The following is an 18,126-nucleotide window of genomic DNA, read 5'->3' as shown; positions in this document are numbered from 1 at the left end:
ACACAAAAATCAACTAGGACGTTGTAGGTTTAATTAATGTCTCTGCACTTTGAATGCTCTAAAGTAAAAATTAGTTGTCTCATCACTTCACTTTCTATTTAATCTCGGGATAGGAAAAACCTTATATATTTATATATTATTATACAACAAAAATGTAAATTTTGGGTTATATTTGATACAATTATTATCAGCAGGTATTCAAAACATATTGAGAGAAATCTCTTATGTAATTAAAATTTAAGTACTTACATTCAAGTAAATATGAATTTATCTTAATTCTTTTTATAAAATATGTATAGTGTCATTTTAGGAAAAAGGACTCGGAAAAAAGGGTTTTGTGAAATGTTTTGGGATGTTAGATTTTGGTTACATAAACCAAAATACAAAAACAAAACAAGAAGAGTAGTGTTAGGTTTGGTAAAAGAGGAAGAATATCTCTTTAACATTTTTCTTTTAAAAACCGGAAATGATCATATCATTCATCCCTTAAACTATGATTAATATGGAGGGAACTTGAAATTTTTCTCTAGTACACCAATGAAACCAATAATTTTATGTTGGCCATAACATTCTTTGTGTGTACAATATGTGGACTGAAGCGTTTCACACACCTTTGGAGACTGCTTCACTCTCACGAGCCAAATCGACAATTCAAATGCTGTTTTACTGCTTGCTTAAAAATGTTCAATAGTTACGTGTCTCTTAAAAGTCATGCATACAGAATGCATATGGGGAAAAATTTGATTACCCAAGTAAATTTAAACAATGATGATGGGAATGATTTCAAAAATGATGAAAGTTCATTTTTAAATCAAAACAATGATGCCATAGTCTTAAATGAGAAAGACCCTGAAGAACATTTAGAGGTTTTAGAGAGAAAAGCAGCTCTTATGATGCTGGAATTCCGGGAGAAGCATAAACTACCATTAGAGGTCACTTCAAGCGTAGCAAAAAGTTTCTCGGAATTATTAGAGGACTGCTTTACGTTTTGCCTAAACTTTAACCTTCCGAATCAAGAAATAGAAAAAGCTAGACAAACTGCACAGTCTATATTAGGAGTTATCAAAAGTACTTACTTATTGGAAAAATATTGCAAGGATAATCTAAACCTAATAGAACCAATAGACTATATACTGGGCTCGAAAAGAGTTAATAACAAAGTATTTAAATAAACATTAAGTTATGTTCCCTTGATTCCAGTTTTAAAGCATTTTCTTTCTCACGCGGACGTGTGGTCGGAGATTTTTAAGGAAAAAATAAACAGTGACTCTCAGTATCTAGTCGATTTTGATGATGGGGAAATTTGTAAGAATCATGATCTATTTAAGAACGATTTATCAATGCTTAGACTTCACTTTTATATGGACGAGGTAGAATTCAAGAATCCATTAGGTGCAAAAAAGGGATATACAAAAAAACCCTTATTTACTTTTTAATAGGAAATTTAGGTACCTTTTTCCGGAGCAAACTTAGTTGTATAAAGCTGTCTTTAGCTGTCAGATATCCGCTCGTAAAAGAGTATGGACTTTCAAAAAATTTAAAACCACTTTTAGATGATTTAGAATTGCTACAGTCGACTGGGTTTGAGATAAACGGTAAAGTAATAAAAGGAGCAGTGACTTCAATTTCTGGCGACAACCTTTCTAGCCGCTTTCTTGGGGGATTTTCACAATCATTTGCAAAGGGCAGAATCTGTCGTTTTTGTATGATGAAGAAAGAAAACAAATCGGAATGCTTTGAGGAAAATAACATGATTTTAAGAAACGAGGAGATTCACTCTTATCATCTGAATGCAATTTTGGAAAATCCAGACAACTTTTCAATTTATGAAGTTAAGGGCCCTTGTGCATTTTCAGTTTTACCACATTTTAAAGTGACAGAATCGCTACCACCCGACATTATGCATGATTTCTACGAGGGTGTAGTTCCAAATATTCTTAACCTACTTTTAAATTATATGGTAGATAGTGAATTAATCTCTCTTGAAGAAATAAATTACAAAATAGAACACTGTAAATATGGCGATCTACACAGTAAAAACAAATGTGTCCCAATTACAAAAAAGGTCTTGAATTGTAGGGGAAATCTTGTAGGCACAGCTGCGCAAAAGAAATGCCTCTTATATTTCTTCCCTTTACCTTTTGGATATTATATACCAGCTAATGATGCTTATTGGGATATACTTCAAGTGTTAATAGAAATAGGAGACATTATAACTGCACCAGTTATAGATAAAAATTGGCTTCCTTATCTCTATGAATTGATAATACAATTTTACACTATGCTCAAAGAAATACCTACTGCTCGCTTTATACCAAAAATGCATTACTTAATACATTACCCAAGATTACTCGGGCAGTACGGACCTTTAATACGCTTATGGTGTATGCGTTTTGAAGGGAAGCACCAGTATTTTAAAGGTATCGCGAACATTTCTCGAAGCTGCAGAAATATATGTTCAACGGTTACGAAAAGGCACCAGTATCTTCAGTGCTGGGAGCAAAGTGGAAATTTGGGATTGGAAACAGGGGATTATGTGAATCAAACAAAATTGCCCTTCAGTCAACTTCCAGAAGGGTTAAGGAAAACGTTAAGAAATCATTTTAATTGCGAAGCCGAAATTGGCCAAATTGTATCAATATTACGTAAATTTTCTGTAACTTACAAGGAGGGCTACATTTACGTTGCATCACTATCTGGCGAACTCATTCCCACATTCTTGAAAATTTACTTCATTGTTGAAATTAATGAGAAATGGCACATTTGTGGTAGAGTTCTTTACTGTTCAAAGTATTTAAGGCAGCATAATGCTTTTGTCGTTAACGAAATACGCGAAACTTGGCACACTATTCACCCTGGCGAAGAACTTGACAGCAACCCACTGCAGTGTTATTCTCTCAACGGAGATGACTTGATCATCTTAAATCACAAACTCTGTAATAAAAATTAAACGTCCAACTTTCTACGCTCAGATCGATGGCTCTTCTCTATCACGTTACTTGCAAGGAGAAGAAAAGAAAATTTAGTTGTGAAGCAATTACCATGCAAGACTTAATCGAAAGTTTAGAAAAGCTATTTTCTTGCAAAATCAAAACTTTGCAAGTGTTTGATAGCGATTTCGAAGATTGGGTCGATTTGGATGTTGGAGAAAGCCTCCCGGAAAATAAATCAAAAATTAATTTGATAATTGAAGAAGGAAATGAAGTGTAAGAAAATTGAAAATTTGGGTTTTTTTTGTAAACTTGACAATAATTTGAATTCACAAAATAGCAATCAATCTGAAAAAAACAATGAGGCAATCGAAGTTGTGGTTCCAGGGACATCCGGTGAAGTGTCTGAAGATATGCCAAATTTATTCATTAGAATAGTTAATTACAAAACATCCATTTCTAAAGGATAGGCTTGTTGGTTCTCTTGGCTATGTATGATTTTACACATTTTTTATATTGCTCATTATTTCTCCAAGAATGTGTTTACCTGTTAGGATTTAGTAGGACTACTAAGCTGATTACCTAATTACTACCCTATATGTTTTAAAGTATTCTTTCCCAAACTCAGTAATAAATAATTGTTAAGGAATATTTAATTCAATTTTGGTAATGTTAGTACAGGTGAAAATAGCCCGACAATTGATGTTTGTCAATTTAGTGTGAATATTTTATCTACACAGGGAACATGGAAAACTGCGTTAGAGAATAAGTTCCGCCATGAACGCCTAAAAAACAAACATGTGCCAGAAATTGCAGCTATGGCTGGAAGATTTAAGTCTAAAAGACCTAGAGCTGTTGAAGAAACGGACGAAACTAGTGTCATGAAAAGAAAATTAACAGTCAAACCAAAATCACAGCTCGCCACACCAATGGTGAGGTATTGGGAATTGTTACCTTTCATTTGTTTTAACTTTTTATATCGTTTTTCTAGGCTGTTGCTGGAATGGCAGAGGACATATATTCCATTAAAAGCCACATTGAGGCATTAAATAAAGAGTTGGAAAAATCGAAACCGGACCAAAATATTATGGAAGAGAAGATGTTCAGAACAGCTTGTTATCGGCAAGAATTTGCTTTCAAGCACGAGTCTGAAGAATTAATTAAAGAGTTCCCTCTTTTATGCCAGAAAAATGAGGTATTTCGAGAACCAATAGCGAATGAAACTTTTAAACAAATATATGTTCTCCCATCGCCTTCGTTGGTCTATGGCATTTTTAGTGCATGGTCTTTGTTAGCCCCTCCTGGTCAGAACAAAAATGTGCCCTGAAATAGCTTCAAAAGACTTGATTCACTTCTATATGAACCTTAATTTGCTCTTAAAATTATAAGTAACATGATAAGGGTTTCTTTAAAATGGTTGATCGGAACATATGAATAATAGAACTGCGATACTAATAATATTTGTTTCAGAGCGAGAGCTTGATGCAGCTTTGCTGCTTCTTCCCTGCATATTTAACGAAAGTTTAGTATCATGGATTGCATTTAAAGTAAGTCAATGTTAATAATTTTTCAGTGCAGATGTTACACAAATTATGAAATTTGAACCATTGATTTATTTTGAATAATTCATGCACCTAATATATAATAGAAAGAAATTAAATTTCATTTTTTCAGGAAGCAGTTGTAAATACTCCGACCAGCGTATTTTCTGAAGAGCAAGCAGAGGCCATTTTTATTTCAACATATGAAGTGAAAGTCAATGGAATCACATTTGAAGTGGGAAGTTTAAAAATGGCAGTCACGTCATTATTTAGCGCCTATTACGCAATGCAATTGCTATTCGCTAAATCTTTAAAAAAAAACAATGGAATAATTGTATTTCGCATTGAAAACAAGGAAGTGACTACTCCAGTTTTGAACGTGTACAATAAGTTGAAAGGGTAATTTTGATCGTAATAAATGAGATTTGTTAAGAAAATCTACTCTTATGCCTATACTATCCTATTATTTGCTATTAGAATAAAACTCGTTTGAATGCCAATCCAATACTATTTAAATGCCGAAACACTATCATTTGAATGCTAATCCTATCATATTTAAACCAATAAGAACTCTCGTTTGCATGTTAATCCAAGCCTACTTTAACACAGAACCAGTCACGTATGAACGCCAAAATGGTTTTCGTTAGGCCTAGTTTGAATGTTAATCCAATCTTATTATAACGCAAAAACGGTTTAGTTTTAACGCCGAAATCGTTCTCGTTTGAACGCAAACAACGCTCTCATTTGAATGTTAATTCAATCCCGTTATAACGCAAAAGCGATAAAATATGAATATTGAAGTCGATCTCGTTTAAACGCCAAAATCGCTTACGTTTGAACGCTAAAAAAGCTCTCGTTTGAATGTTAATCCAATCCCATTAGAGCGCATAAACGGTAAGGTTTGAATATTGAAATCGTTCTCGTTTGAACGCCAAAATCGCCCACGTTTGAACGCTAAAAACGCTCTCGTTCGACTGTTAATCCAATCCTATTATAACGCAAAAACGTTAAGGTATGAATATTGAAATCGTTCTAGTTTGAACGTCAAAATCGTTCTCGCATGAACGTCAAAATCGTTCTCGAATGAACGTCAAAATCGTTCTCGCATGAACGTCAAAATCGTTCTCGCATGAACGTCAAAATCGTTCTCGCATGAACGTCAAAATCGTTCTCGCATGAACCTCAAAATCGTTCTCGCATGAACCTCAAAATCGTTCTCGCATGAACGTCAAAATCGTTCTCGCATGAACGTCAAAATCGTTCTCGCATGAACGTCAAAATCGTTCTCGCATGAACGTCAAAATCGTTCTCGCATGAACCTCAAAATCGTTCTCGCATGAACCTCAAAATCGTTCTCGCATGAACCTCAAAATCGTTCTCGCATGAACCTCAAAATCGTTCTCGCATGAACGTCAAAATCGTTCTCGCATGAACCTCAAAATCGTTCTCGCATGAACCTCAAAATCGTTCTCGCATGAACCTCAAAATCGTTCTCGCATGAACCTCAAAATCGTTCTCGCATGAACCTCAAAATCGTTCTCGCATGAACCTCAAAATCGTTCTCGCATGAACCTCAAAATCGTTCTCGTTTGAACGCCAAAACGCTCTCGTTTCAACGCAAATGCAATCATATTTGAAAGGCAAAATGACCTCATCTGAATGCGTCATTAGCGTAAAATTTTGAATATCAATGTTAGTATTCAAATATGAACGTTTCGTAAACGTGTACAATTGAATACCACTTTATGCGTTCATATTTGATTGCTAATGCGTACCACCACAGTGGCAAGGTATTGAACGTTGAAACATTCAATTTGGAATGCTCTTTTTTTACTGTGTTGTTTGACCCACTATGTCTATGGCATCTCCGGTATACGACTCTAGTTTCCGGGAAAACTGGCTCATTGCGTGTTGGTTTCCAATTTTGTCATAGTCTCTGATCGTCATCATGGTAAAGCCTGAGCCGTTGTCTATCTCGAAGGTGACTGGTGTACCATTGACCTCCAGAGGGACGATATCAGGTGGGGGTACGGCTTCGTCTGATGAAGTCGGAACGTTAGTGACGGTGTATATTTCCGACGAATCCTCTGTAGAGGGTTGAGTAGGTGTTGCGTACCGAATATGGTATGTGTCCGGGGAGTACTCATCGTATTAATCGTGAGCGGTATCGCTGGTGTCGTTTATCACGGTATTGACGTGATGTGAACGATATGGGTTCCGTGGTAATGGTCGCGCGGGAACTGGATCATCCGGATTCAAACAAGCCTTGGCAATATGACCTCGACGGTTGCAGCGCAAACAAGTCGCGTCTATGTATGGACAGGCGGGCCCCTTATGATTAGGACTTGAACAGCGCAGGCACTGGTTGAAATTGGGTTTAGGTTTTCTTTGAACCGGATTATCTTCACGTGAATTCGAGTGCTGTCGCGCTTGGTGTCTATGGGACGGTTTCTGTTGACGATGTCCGCTCTCGTTCCGCGGCTTTTGTTTTCCGGAGTAGGGAGTTTTCGTCTGAATCCGATGTACTTCGTATCTCGTTCCACTGTTTGTGTCTTCAGCTTTCATCTCGCCTAGACTTCTTTTCGCGTTTTCCATGGCTAGTAGGATGGTTTTCGCTCTCGCCAAGGTAATTGACTGTTTTTCCTCTTCTTCAGCTATAAGTTTCTGCTGCATCGTGTCGTTATTGATGCCAAAAATGATTTTGTCGACAATCATTTCGTCACGATCGGTGAACTGGCAATGTTCCGAAAGTGTCTGAAGTGCGGCAATAAAGGCCTCCACAGTCTCCCCGTTCTGGCGATTTCGGCGGTAGAAACGGAGACGCGCCAAACAGCGAAGAGGTACTGGATTAAAATGCGCGTTTAAGACTGTGACTAACTGATCGTATGTTTTTGAGTCCACGGTATCCGGCCGAATCCGGTCGCGCAAAAGGGTGTATGTTTCAGGATTCAAAATAGTTTGTAATATCGCGCGCTTCTTTTGGAGATCCGTGATGGCGTTCGCGAGAAAATACGCGTTGAGGCGTTCTGCATACTGGGACCATGACTCAGTTTTGTTGACGAAAATGTTCAATTTACCGACTAATGCCATTGCCGTCGTGTTGTTCGTTTGACGTCGAATTCGTAGTATCGACGCAAGGTCCGGATTGTTTAAAGCACGGTGTGAGGTGCCGCGAAAACGTGCCACAAAGTCGGCCTATACTTTTCACCGAACGTGGCGCGTATATAGTCAGTAACCGAAACTGGATTCTGTTGCCGTCGTGAAAGCCCGTGACTGTAGTCTTGGATGTTGTCGTAGATGCGATTCGATTTGCTATCTCGCCTCCGTCGCCATTTGTTGTGTTCTTTTGTATGAATGAACCAACAGATTTAAGTAAGACTAACAGTTTATTGTTTGAATATTCGTGACATAAGTATTCGCGTACAATCGTTGTGATCGGGTCGAGGAGTGCAACTAGAATGCCTAACGTACCGAGGGGTAATCTTTATGTTGACTCGGTTGGTGGGAGATAACGAGAGATAACGATAGATATTCTAGTAGACATTAATTAGATGTGAAATAGACCACATAGTTTTCTTATCAGGTTTCCTATTACAACATTTGGTCTACATTTGTTTTATGTACGTAACAATGTGGATGCCAACAGCTCTGTCAATGCTATAACCACGAATCGACAAACTCCGCTCACTAAAGAACAAATACTTGCAGAATACTCAGATGTGTTTGAAGGACTTGGATGTCTAGCTGGAGACTGTCATCTTGAAGTAGATCCGAATATTAAACCAGTCCAACACAGACCACTTAAAGTTCCTTTAGCTCTGAGAGAGGAACTACAAACTCAAATTAATGAACTCGTCTCTCGGGGTGTTCTTGAAAAAGTCACAGTTCCTACACCATGGATCTCCAGTATGGTCGCCGTACGAAAAAAACGCATTCAAATTTGTTTGGATCCAAAAGACTTAAATGCAGCTCTCAAAAGTTCCAACTATCCTCTTCCAACAATAGAAGAAATCCTTCCACGATTGACTAATGCCAAAGTCTTTTCGGTCCTCGATGCCAAAGATGGTTTTTGGCAAGACAAGCTAGATTCAGAAAGTAGCGACTTGACAATTTTCTGGACTCCTTTTGGACGGTACAAATGGCTCAGAATGCCATTTGGTCTTTCAACCGCTCCCGAAGAGTTTCAAAGGATACAACACGAACTTTTGGAAAGTTTACCAGGTGTCGAAGATATTCATGACGACATTCTAGTCATAGGCTATGGAGATACACTGAACGAAGCAATAAGTAACCACGATGAAAATTTGCGCAAGCTATTGGAAAGGGCTCGCGAGAGAAATTTTCGTTTGAATAAAGCAAAACTACGCTTACGTCTCCCTGAGGTAACATACATTGGCCATGTATTATCTTCTCAAGGAGTATAAAACCAGATCCGGAGAAAACTAAAGCGGTACTAGACATGACTGCACCGCAAAATGTCACAGCTCTTCGCAGCTTTATTGGATTTACAACTTATTTGTCCAAATTCCTACCCAAACTCTCAGATTATCTCGAACCTCTTCGTCAGTTGACACACAAAGACGCTACATGGCACTGGGGAAAGCATCAAAACCAAGCTTTTGAAACAATGAAGAAACTAGTTGTGTCTTTCCCTGTTTTGCGCTACTTCAATGTCCATGACCCTGTTACAGTCCAATGTGACGCCAGTGACATAGAAGTAGGCGCCACGATTCTTCAAAATAACCAACCTGTGGTTTTTGCTTCATGGAAATTGAAAAGGAATGTCTAAGCATGGTATTTGCCTGTCAACGATTCCACCAATATCTCTGTGGACATCCCAATATAACAATAGAAACTGATCATAATCCGCTTGATTACATCTGGAAGAAGCCTCTCCTCTCAGCACCCAAAAGATTGCACAGCATGTTACTTAAACTGCAGAACTATAATCTCACAGTAACATACAAGAAGGGACCGGAAATGCTAATAGCTGGCTGCCTTTCAATAATCCCGTCTCCTCTCCAGAACAATCAAGAATAACAGGAAACACACGCTGATTGCGTTGTCTTCTCACTCAGAGAAGAAAAACGCTATAATCAATTTTTGGAGAGCATAGACCACACTGATCATGTGCAAGTCTCTAACAGACAGTTGGAAAACATCGCACGTCACACTAGCAAAGATCCGACTTTGCAAACCCTGATTCACACAATCGCTAAAGGATGGCCAAATCGAATCGGAAAAGTTCCTTCAGAGATTCTCCACTTTTTCTCGTTTCGAGACGATCTCACCGTTGAACACGGAATTATCTTCAAAGGTTCCCGCATTGTCGTACTACAGTCGATGTATGCAGAAATTAAAGACATCCTCCACTCTAGCCACGTTGGAATAGCAGCGTGTATGCGCAAAGCTCGAGAGTCTGTTTATTGGCCGCATATGGAGGAACAAATGAAAGAACTTGTCTCCACATGCGAAACGTGTAATGAATTCCAACGTGCTCAACAAAAGGAACCGTTACTTTCTCTACCTCTACCAGAGTTACCATGGCAAAACGTCTCTATGGACCTATTTACCATTAATGCCAACTCAAAAAATACCTTGTAACGGTGGACTCGTATTCCGATTTTTGGGAACTAGATCAACTCCCTGATAGTCAAGCTGATTCAGTAGTTGAAGTATGCAAACGCCACTTTGCGCGCTATGGAATCCCAAAAACTGTTCTGACCGATAACGGCCCGCCTTTCAACAGTCAAACCTTCAAAGAGTTTGCAGATCTATGGGGCTTTTTTCACAAGACATCCTCCCCTTCTTATCCAAAAGGGAATGGTAAAGCTGAATCTGCAGTAAAAATCGCAAAGACGTTCCTCACAAAACTGGAACAAACTAAGAAGGACTTTTACCTCGCTTTATTTCAATGGCGCAACACACCGACAGAAGCACTTCAAACGTCTCCAGTCCAACTTTTGATGTCTCGTCGCACTCAATCACAAATGCCTATGACCGCTTCACTACTCAAACCGCAAGTGCCTAGAAATGTCACTGCTACACTCCAACAAAAACGTCAGAAGACTAAACAAAACTACGATAAAAATGCCTCTCCACTCTCTCCACTCATGCAAGGTTATGCTGTATGGGTCAAGCCAACTCCCTCCAGCAATAAGAAGAAATGGTCCAAGGGTATTGTTCTAGACCAGGTTGCGGAACAATCATATTTAGTCAAACTCGGAGACCGCGTTTATCGACGCAACAGAGTTGTCCTCCGTCCCGTTCACCAAACTAGACCAACGCGCACTGTTGACCCTCATCTACCTCCCGCGTTGACCAACCGCACAACCTCCTCAGACTCACCACCTGTTGGTCCTATTATTCCCATGTCACGCCGATACCCTCACCGTATGGTTTCACACTCTAATCAACCGACTCCTCCCGCTACACCATCACCATCTAGCACGGCCTCGTCACCTATTCATCCGTCATCGCCGCTGACAAGTCAGTCACCGCCAGCCTTACACCCGACCAACACCTCCTCAAATCCGACCCCGTCTGGATCAATTCCAACCTCGCCTTCGAGTACCCGTCCGCCGTCCCATCTTAAAGACTATGTTGTTTCAAAATAATTTTTATGATTTACTTTTGAGTACTTCTATACTATTCTCTCTCTACTTTGGTTTTGGATCCTATGACCATGTTTAAAAAAAACAAAACGAAAGATGTTTCGTATCCTCAGTTAAATATGTCCAGCCCTAGTCAAAACTTTGTATGAATATGTTCAGCCCTTGTACAAACAGCTGTGCAAGCTTATAGCCAGCCCCTTAATTCAGTCATGGCATAGGTTCCTAACTTGTAATGCCTCATCTCTAAATAAATTAAGTTTGTTTTAAGTTGTTTATTAATATGATGCACATTTACTAACGATACGCAAAACTCTCAAGAAACCCACACAACGAAACTGTCAATAAGTACAGATTGGTGTTTTTAGAAGTCAAGAAGTACAGATTGGTGTTTTTAGAAGTCAAGAAGTACAGATTGGTGTTTTTAGAAGTCAAGAAGTACAGATTGGTGCTTTTGTAGACAAACCTTTAACAATTTTGATGTCTTTGTTTACAATGGAATTTGACCTTGAACATATATTTAAAGCGCATTCTCTGTAAACAACAAACTATTACATCACTTTCACTTTAAAAACCTATCTAAAAAAAATTTAACGCAATGCAAGTTGCGAAACAGATCGATGACGTAAATACCACTTTATAAATTTCTTTCACTGTTCAAGTAAATGATTCTATTCTTGTGTCATTTTTTATTTTCATTTGATGACAATTAACGTCATTGCACGTTATAAATTGCTTCCATCGAAAAATAAATTTTACCATTCTTGTGCCATTTATTTATTTGTATTAAAAGACGAGTCACCCGAAAATTCCACTCTCTGAAATACAATACCTTAGCAATAGAATAATCATACCTAGAATGTCACATTCTACGGCCTAATGGTTCCGTTCGTTGTGCTTATTCGGGAAAAGCGCGATTAAGAAAAAGAAAAAATAACACGTAACTAGTTAACACGATGTAAAGCTGAATATGTTTTGCGATTCGACTTCACGTGATACCACGCAGCTTTAGCGTGACAGCATTGATTTGGAAATATTATTAAGAGAAGCAAAATTTTAGCCTTTGAAAAATCGTAATACCAATTTCCAAAAATGGGTCTACGACAATTGGGTGAAAGACATTTGGGTGACGACGAGATTGGTGCCTGACAATTTTAGGCGTTGAAAATTGGGTGTCCGACAATTGGGAGGGTTGAAAATTGGGTGTAAGAAAAATGGGAGAATTTAAAATTGGGTGAGCGAGATTTTGGTGTCAATGAAACTAGCAGAGCGTTAATTGGGTGATTGGAAAAAATACATATTTGTGCACATGGTAAAACCATAAAAGTTTGACGAAAGACAAAACCTAACCTAACCTGACCTATTTCAACCAAACCAAACGAAACTAACCTGATCTATCTCAAACAAACGAAACCTAACCTGACCTATTTTTGTTCGCCCAATTGATGCTCTGCTAGTTTAATTGACACCAAATTGTCGCTTTTCCAATTTTAAACTCTCCGTATTATCGGAACCCAATTTTCAACCCTCCAAATTGCCGTACACCCAATTTTCAACCCTCCAAATTGCCGTACACCCAATTTTCAATGCTCCAAATTGCCGTACACCCAATTGTCGGACACGCAATCGTCGTCACCCAAATGTCTTGCCCCCAATTGTTGTCCTCCCCCGAAATAATATACTACAACGCCTAAAATGTAGTCCTATTAAAAACACGCGATTCTAAGGTTGATTTTCCATAATGTTTGTTCAAATTCGCTGATACGACGGAAAGGTTTTATCAAAATTAGTTGCTACACTAGGGATGAATAATAAATGTTTCATTTAATGTAAATGTATATTTCTAAATAAAGGCAGGAAATATGCCATCCTCCCTATATAAACGAATCGGACGTGTCTAATTTACCTTTTTCATTGTCAAGGGTTAGAGAAAGAAGGCTTTGAATATCATTTCGATATTGAATTAAATTTAAAACCACCTCTTTTGGACTTTGAGACAGATCTAGTGAGTAGCAATTTTTTGTATTTAACGTGTAATGAAATATTTTGGAATTATATAATATATACTTTAAATATTCAAAAACCAAAACAAAACTTTGTTATAATTACTTTCAAATCAAAAGCTAAGCTTTTTATTTCCATTACACCGAAGCTATATAATAATAGTAAACTCAGTTATAAAAAAGTGCGCGCATAAGTTGCTAAAGAGTAATTGTTGTAGAAGTAGTGAAAAAATGAAATTCTAGTGTGAAGGTATACTGTTACATGTATATTGGATTTTCCGCTTATTCGCACGAGTATTCCGCTTATTCCCCCAGTATGTCAGGTTAGTTTACAATAACATTTTTCCATTGTCCTGTCTGCTGAAGAGACACGTGAATCACTCTTAAATTTTTCTTTAGTGCCTTACATTCAGTAGCTTCTATTTGTCTATGTTTAAAGTATTGAAGCTCGCGATTTCAAATATAAATAACCTTACAGAAATGGGTTTCAAAGACTCCATCTTTATTTTGTGCGTGGTTATTCTGATCTCATCCGTTACCAGAATATCATACGCCTGCGAAAACTCATCCGATGAAGACCAAAACACACAGCACATAACTAATGCGGAGAAAAAAGCTATTGTCACTAAACATAATGAACTTCGAAGTTTGGTACGCGAAGGAAAGGTCAAACATCTTCCGAAAGCGAAAAACATGGGAGATTTAGTAAGTAAAAGATTGTTTTTTCTAATTTTAAACCATTCACTGAGTGAAAAACAATGACGAATGAAATGTGTTTATTTTGAAATCCTATAACACTACATGGCATGGTCATTTTTATAGTACTACAGGATTATTTAAATTAAACATTTATTAGCTTAAATTTATAGATATTAAGTTACGAAAGTAAAGTTACGCTATACAAAAAAAAATATAAAGTAACAATGACATAAAAATAAAAAAATATTGTGGTTGACAGTGATTTTCCTTAAGCTTTTTGATTCAATTCAAAAAAACCTTTTTACAATCAACAAAACCTTTTTATAATCAACAATGGGTATCAAACGTCACGAATACGATCATTATAGAAATGAAAAAAGTTGATAAAACCAAATTATTAATTCTCCGAGTCAATATAATCTCTTGCATTATTGAAGGGAAAATCGGACTGATTAGCTCCTCAGTCGAGCGTTTATATAAATTTTACATCCCTAGTCGTCAAAGCCAAATGTATTTTCTGTAGAGTATAAGCCTAATCTGATTGCCTCATACGGTCTAGGACTATTCACGAGCTCGAGCCGAGCCGCTGTCTTTTCGATTCGAGCCCAACTCAGCTCGGCTCGTGAACAGTCCTACTCGGAGTCATACCTTTCTCGCTGCGCCTCTAATCTCGACACCAACTAGCCTCAGCCGCAATTTTTACCACTATTTTACCTCATTTGTTTTTTAAGTCCTACTGAAACAGAAACACGTGAAGTGTTATCCCCGTACATTCTCTCTCCCTCGACCTAATCCATTAAATTCTTTAGTTGTTTTTACACTTCTCCACCACTGTTAAGCGTTATCGAAAACACTGTATCTCGGACGTGGTCATATTTCTAAGTCGGTAATTAACATGGTAATTTACCAGTGTAACTTTAATCTACTAGTTTCTCTGGATATTTACGGAAACTGCAATTTCAGTTATAGTTCACTCTATTTTACCACCAAATTCGAGATGGAAAATCGTCAAAACCCTATAATTTCAATTGTTTATAACATTCTTAAATACTTGGCAATTAAGCTACAAAGTAGCGCTGCAGGGGAAATATGACGCTTCACGATATCCCAAAAAATAAAGAGCTCTATTTACATAAAACATAAACTAAAGCACTGAACCACGACTAAAAACTAAAAAAAAACTGATGGCAATACCCTCAATCAATTTCTCAAATAATTCATGACTATTTTTTCTTAATTGTCCTTGATATTTATCTTCATGAAATACAAGTATAACATTAAAAGAGAGCCGATATGGGATACGGGACCGACGTGATTAAGCGGCGAGATAAATTTATTCATCACATTGCAAATTTCAAATAATTAATTTTCTAATCATGTTTTCGAAAGAAAACATTGATCGTGCGTTGCTATCAGGCTAACAGAAGAAGCTGGGTCTTTCATATTTTAATTTTAGAACTTGATTATAAGTTTTATACAATTTAGGTTAATTACGGCTAAATGGTAATTTACTGTTAGTAAAAAAATGCAATTTTCGAACCATAGTCGTGGCTGAGGTCATCGAAAATGTTTTCTTCTTCGGCGATTTTTAGTGAGAATCTATGCAAGCTGTACGTCAAAACGTTTTGAACGAAAGTCTAGGACGAAACTTGTGTTTTGGCATTTTGCCTAGTGATAACACATAACACTAAGAGAATTATTCAGGTCACGTAGAATTTGGTTTCTTTAATAAGAACGATTTTTTTACCCGTCTTGGTATTCCGGTATAGCAATAAACATTTTTTTTTGTGAATTTCAGAAATGGGATGATAAATTATCAGAAACTGCGCAGCAACTTGCTAACAGATGCATCTTTCAGCACGTTTCTTATACTTTCGCTCAAGCTGCTTACGAAGTTTTAAAGTATCAGGGATGTATAATTGATATATTTCCATATCAGTTCAACCATATGGTGCGGTTGGACAAAATATCTTCATGAAGTTATCATCAGAACCCTTCGGGAAAAGCTGTGATTACGATGGTGCCATTCAATCTTGGTATAATGAAGTGAAAGATTTTAAGAAGAAGGATATAAACCCTTTCAGGATGAGTCATGATCCTCAAGTCGGTCATTTTACACAAGTACGAATTTTCACCTTTAGCCTAATGCTCATACCAGGATGTCTTACCCCTCATTGGAAGGGATACTGTGGTATGAGGGAGATGGGCCAAACACGTATTAAAAAACAGTTTGACTAGTCACGAGATGTTGCCAAATTGTTTTACCCTCCACAGTTGTAACTTCACTAGTGCAGGCAGTTTTATCTCAGTCGGGATAGTGAAGTGTTAATTGTCCTTTGGTAGACAGCTATGACTGATCTATGATAGGTGTAATAACATAATTCCGCTTGAAGAAAAAAAATTAAATTAATTATAGGAAAACTTAGTAGAGAAGTGATATAAACTGTAATTCTAGAGGTCAATAAGTTTCTTGAAAATGAAACTTGAAAATAAAAATGCCCTGAGATCGCTTTACCCTTCAGGGACACAAGGCTTATAGCAACTATGAAAGTTTTTTTTATAATTTTCAAATATTACTTAGCAAATAAAAAAACCAGTCTCGCAGTTAAAATCAAGAACCTTTAGAAGGTTAGATGATGATTTTGAGCGATTGTTAAAATATTTATAGTTTTAAAAACTAAAAAAAATGTCACTTTTACGATTCCACCTTTGACTTCTTGGAGGCAGTCACTTTAATGGAAACCTATTTTGCCCTGGTAATAACAGGAGGTACAGTATTTTTGGGAAACAGTTTCTATAACCCAATCAGGTGACTAGAAAATAAGTAACTTCCTGACGGCTATAGATCTGCGTTATGTGCGAGATTAGGCTCTTACCCTCTTTTACCCCAAACATTACAACGTAGGCTATATAGCGTTTTGTCCATTCCAAGAAGGAGTTTGGATTCTGGCTCATACCAACAATAAATATTGGATCGCATTTCAATTCTCGAGCTAAAATCGCGTAGAGCTTAACTCGCTCACGTTTTTTCAAACAAGTCTTGGAAGAGGGAGATTTAATTCTGGAGTGGCAAACTGCATACACTGTAAAAAAGTGAGGTTCATCTTTGAATGCTTAGACGTGCATAGCCCCAACACTGTGGTGGTACGCTTTAACGTTCAAATTTTAATAGTTTCTTTCCGTTCAAATTTGAATTGCTTCTTTGCGTTCAAATTTGAACAGATCACTATTGTTCAAAATAAAACGCTCACGCATTCAAATTTGAACGGTGCGTAAAAGGTTAGTATATCGTGAAAATTTAAGCATGAAACCGTTCAAATTTAAATTGAAAATTAAACGTTTAATATTGTATGTTTTTGCAATCATTATTGAGCAACATCGGATAGTTTGATCGAGCGTTCATATTCAATTGCTTACGTTCAAAATTGAGCAGTTCACCATCTAACAATACATGGTGGACAAGCGTTTGATGAAGCATCGAAACTTAACAGTTGTAGCGTTCAATTTTGAATAGAGAAGTTCGATTTCAAATTTCATTATTGAATTCCTTATGGTAGGCCAAACTATATTAAATGAAGAAATCTAATGTGTTTAAAGCTAGTACATCTTCTCAGGGCGGGTGGACTTGAAACACATATACATTAATCGTTGTGTTGAATAATAATTCAATTATATGAAGAGAGACTCCACTTTAAGGGACGTGTTCATTATCAAGTGCCCCTCAATTATAAAGGAGTATGTTTTACGTTATCAACCGATTTGAAGGCCTATGTAAATATAAGGGATTGGTGAAATACACCATAATCCGTAACCTTTACTTTGATATTATTATATAATGATGTTTATACAGACAAATATATATTTAATTCAGGGTAAATAAGCAAGTTACAGTAAATTGTTGAGATATTATTGGATTATTATAGAAAGTTTTGTTTTGATACCCAAGATCTTGGATGATACTGCACACTTTTCCTGATTGAACGCCTGACATTTCCAAACTGTTCAATAATGAACAATTGGGCTTACCTTTGAATAGGACTGTTCACGAGCCGAGCTGAGCGAGCTTTTTAAAAGCTCGGCTCGGCTTGAGTCAAAAAACCGGCGGCTCGGCTCGACTCGAGTCGAGCTGGGTCTTGGCTCGGCTCTAGCTCGGCTCGGCTCGAAAATGATCGAGCCGAGCCGAGCTGGCTCGATTAATATTTACATTTTTAAAAAAATTGCTACTGCCAACGTCAAACTTGAGAACGAAATGCCATCTCATGTTTAGGAACGTAGAGGTTCAGTAAAACTCGCTCGGTAAAATGTGCTCAAGGTTAGAGACGAGAGATTTTTCCCACGCTAT

At 37.3% G+C, this 18,126-nt stretch overlaps 4 protein-coding genes and 1 long non-coding RNA gene across 5 annotated transcripts; 3 read left to right on the top strand and 2 right to left on the bottom strand.

Annotated features, from left to right (window-relative positions):
* Positions 1-722: 722 nt before the first annotated feature.
* Positions 723-2,950, top strand: LOC149620831 (uncharacterized). Its single transcript, XM_089854616.1, has 3 exons — positions 723-1,068; positions 1,201-1,392; positions 1,440-2,950. The coding sequence occupies exons 1-3, from the start codon at positions 723-725 to the stop codon at positions 2,948-2,950; spliced, it is 2,049 nt and encodes a 682-aa protein (XP_089710742.1).
* Positions 2,951-3,554: 604 nt separating this feature from the next.
* Positions 3,555-4,017, bottom strand: LOC149620830 (uncharacterized). The gene is made up of 2 exons (XR_016375412.1): positions 3,885-4,017; positions 3,555-3,803 (listed from the first exon to the last, which is right to left on the bottom strand). It is a non-coding gene; the product is annotated as an uncharacterized LOC149620830 (long non-coding RNA).
* On the top strand, positions 3,682-4,257 carry LOC149620829 (uncharacterized). The gene is made up of 2 exons (XM_089855109.1): positions 3,682-3,862; positions 3,922-4,257. The coding sequence occupies exons 1-2, from the start codon at positions 3,749-3,751 to the stop codon at positions 4,255-4,257; spliced, it is 450 nt and encodes a 149-aa protein (XP_089711235.1). The 5' UTR covers positions 3,682-3,748.
* An 85-nt stretch (positions 4,258-4,342) lies between these two features.
* On the top strand, positions 4,343-4,874 carry LOC149620828 (uncharacterized). The gene is made up of 2 exons (XM_089854615.1): positions 4,343-4,477; positions 4,605-4,874. Exons 1-2 carry the CDS (start codon positions 4,361-4,363, stop codon positions 4,872-4,874), a joined length of 387 nt encoding a protein of 128 aa, XP_089710741.1. The 5' UTR covers positions 4,343-4,360.
* A 1,748-nt stretch (positions 4,875-6,622) lies between these two features.
* LOC149620827 (uncharacterized) lies at positions 6,623-7,561 on the bottom strand. The gene has a single exon (XM_089854614.1). It carries the CDS (start codon positions 7,559-7,561, stop codon positions 6,623-6,625), a length of 939 nt encoding a protein of 312 aa, XP_089710740.1.
* Between the last annotated feature and the right edge of the window lie 10,565 nt (positions 7,562-18,126).

This window comes from Phalangium opilio, unplaced genomic scaffold (genome assembly GCF_054372755.1).
Source record: "Phalangium opilio isolate 3A_F unplaced genomic scaffold, DU_Popi_V2 ptg000209l_1, whole genome shotgun sequence".
Classification (NCBI taxonomy): domain Eukaryota; kingdom Metazoa; phylum Arthropoda; class Arachnida; order Opiliones; family Phalangiidae; genus Phalangium; species Phalangium opilio.
Note: the sequence above shows the minus strand (reverse complement) of the source record. Positions and strands in the feature narration are given on the sequence as shown.

What these genes read in the sequence shown, in the direction of transcription:
- LOC149620828 (XM_089854615.1), top strand. Translation starts at nt 4,361, where the DNA reads ATGAATAATAGAACTGCGATACTAATAATATTTGTTTCAGAGCGAGAG. An exon ending in TATCATGGATTGCATTTAAA is followed by an intron (nt 4,478 to 4,604) that starts GTAAGTCAATGT and finishes TCATTTTTTCAG; the next exon opens with GAAGCAGTTGTAAATACTCC.
- LOC149620827 (XM_089854614.1), bottom strand. Translation starts at nt 7,561, where the DNA reads ATGGCATTAGTCGGTAAATTGAACATTTTCGTCAACAAAACTGAGTCA.
- LOC149620831 (XM_089854616.1), top strand. Translation starts at nt 723, where the DNA reads ATGCATATGGGGAAAAATTTGATTACCCAAGTAAATTTAAACAATGAT. An exon ending in TATATTAGGAGTTATCAAAA is followed by an intron (nt 1,069 to 1,200) that starts GTACTTACTTAT and finishes CCTTGATTCCAG; the next exon opens with TTTTAAAGCATTTTCTTTCT. An exon ending in AGAATTCAAGAATCCATTAG is followed by an intron (nt 1,393 to 1,439) that starts GTGCAAAAAAGG and finishes ACTTTTTAATAG; the next exon opens with GAAATTTAGGTACCTTTTTC.
- LOC149620829 (XM_089855109.1), top strand. Translation starts at nt 3,749, where the DNA reads ATGGCTGGAAGATTTAAGTCTAAAAGACCTAGAGCTGTTGAAGAAACG. An exon ending in CACAGCTCGCCACACCAATG is followed by an intron (nt 3,863 to 3,921) that starts GTGAGGTATTGG and finishes TCGTTTTTCTAG; the next exon opens with GCTGTTGCTGGAATGGCAGA.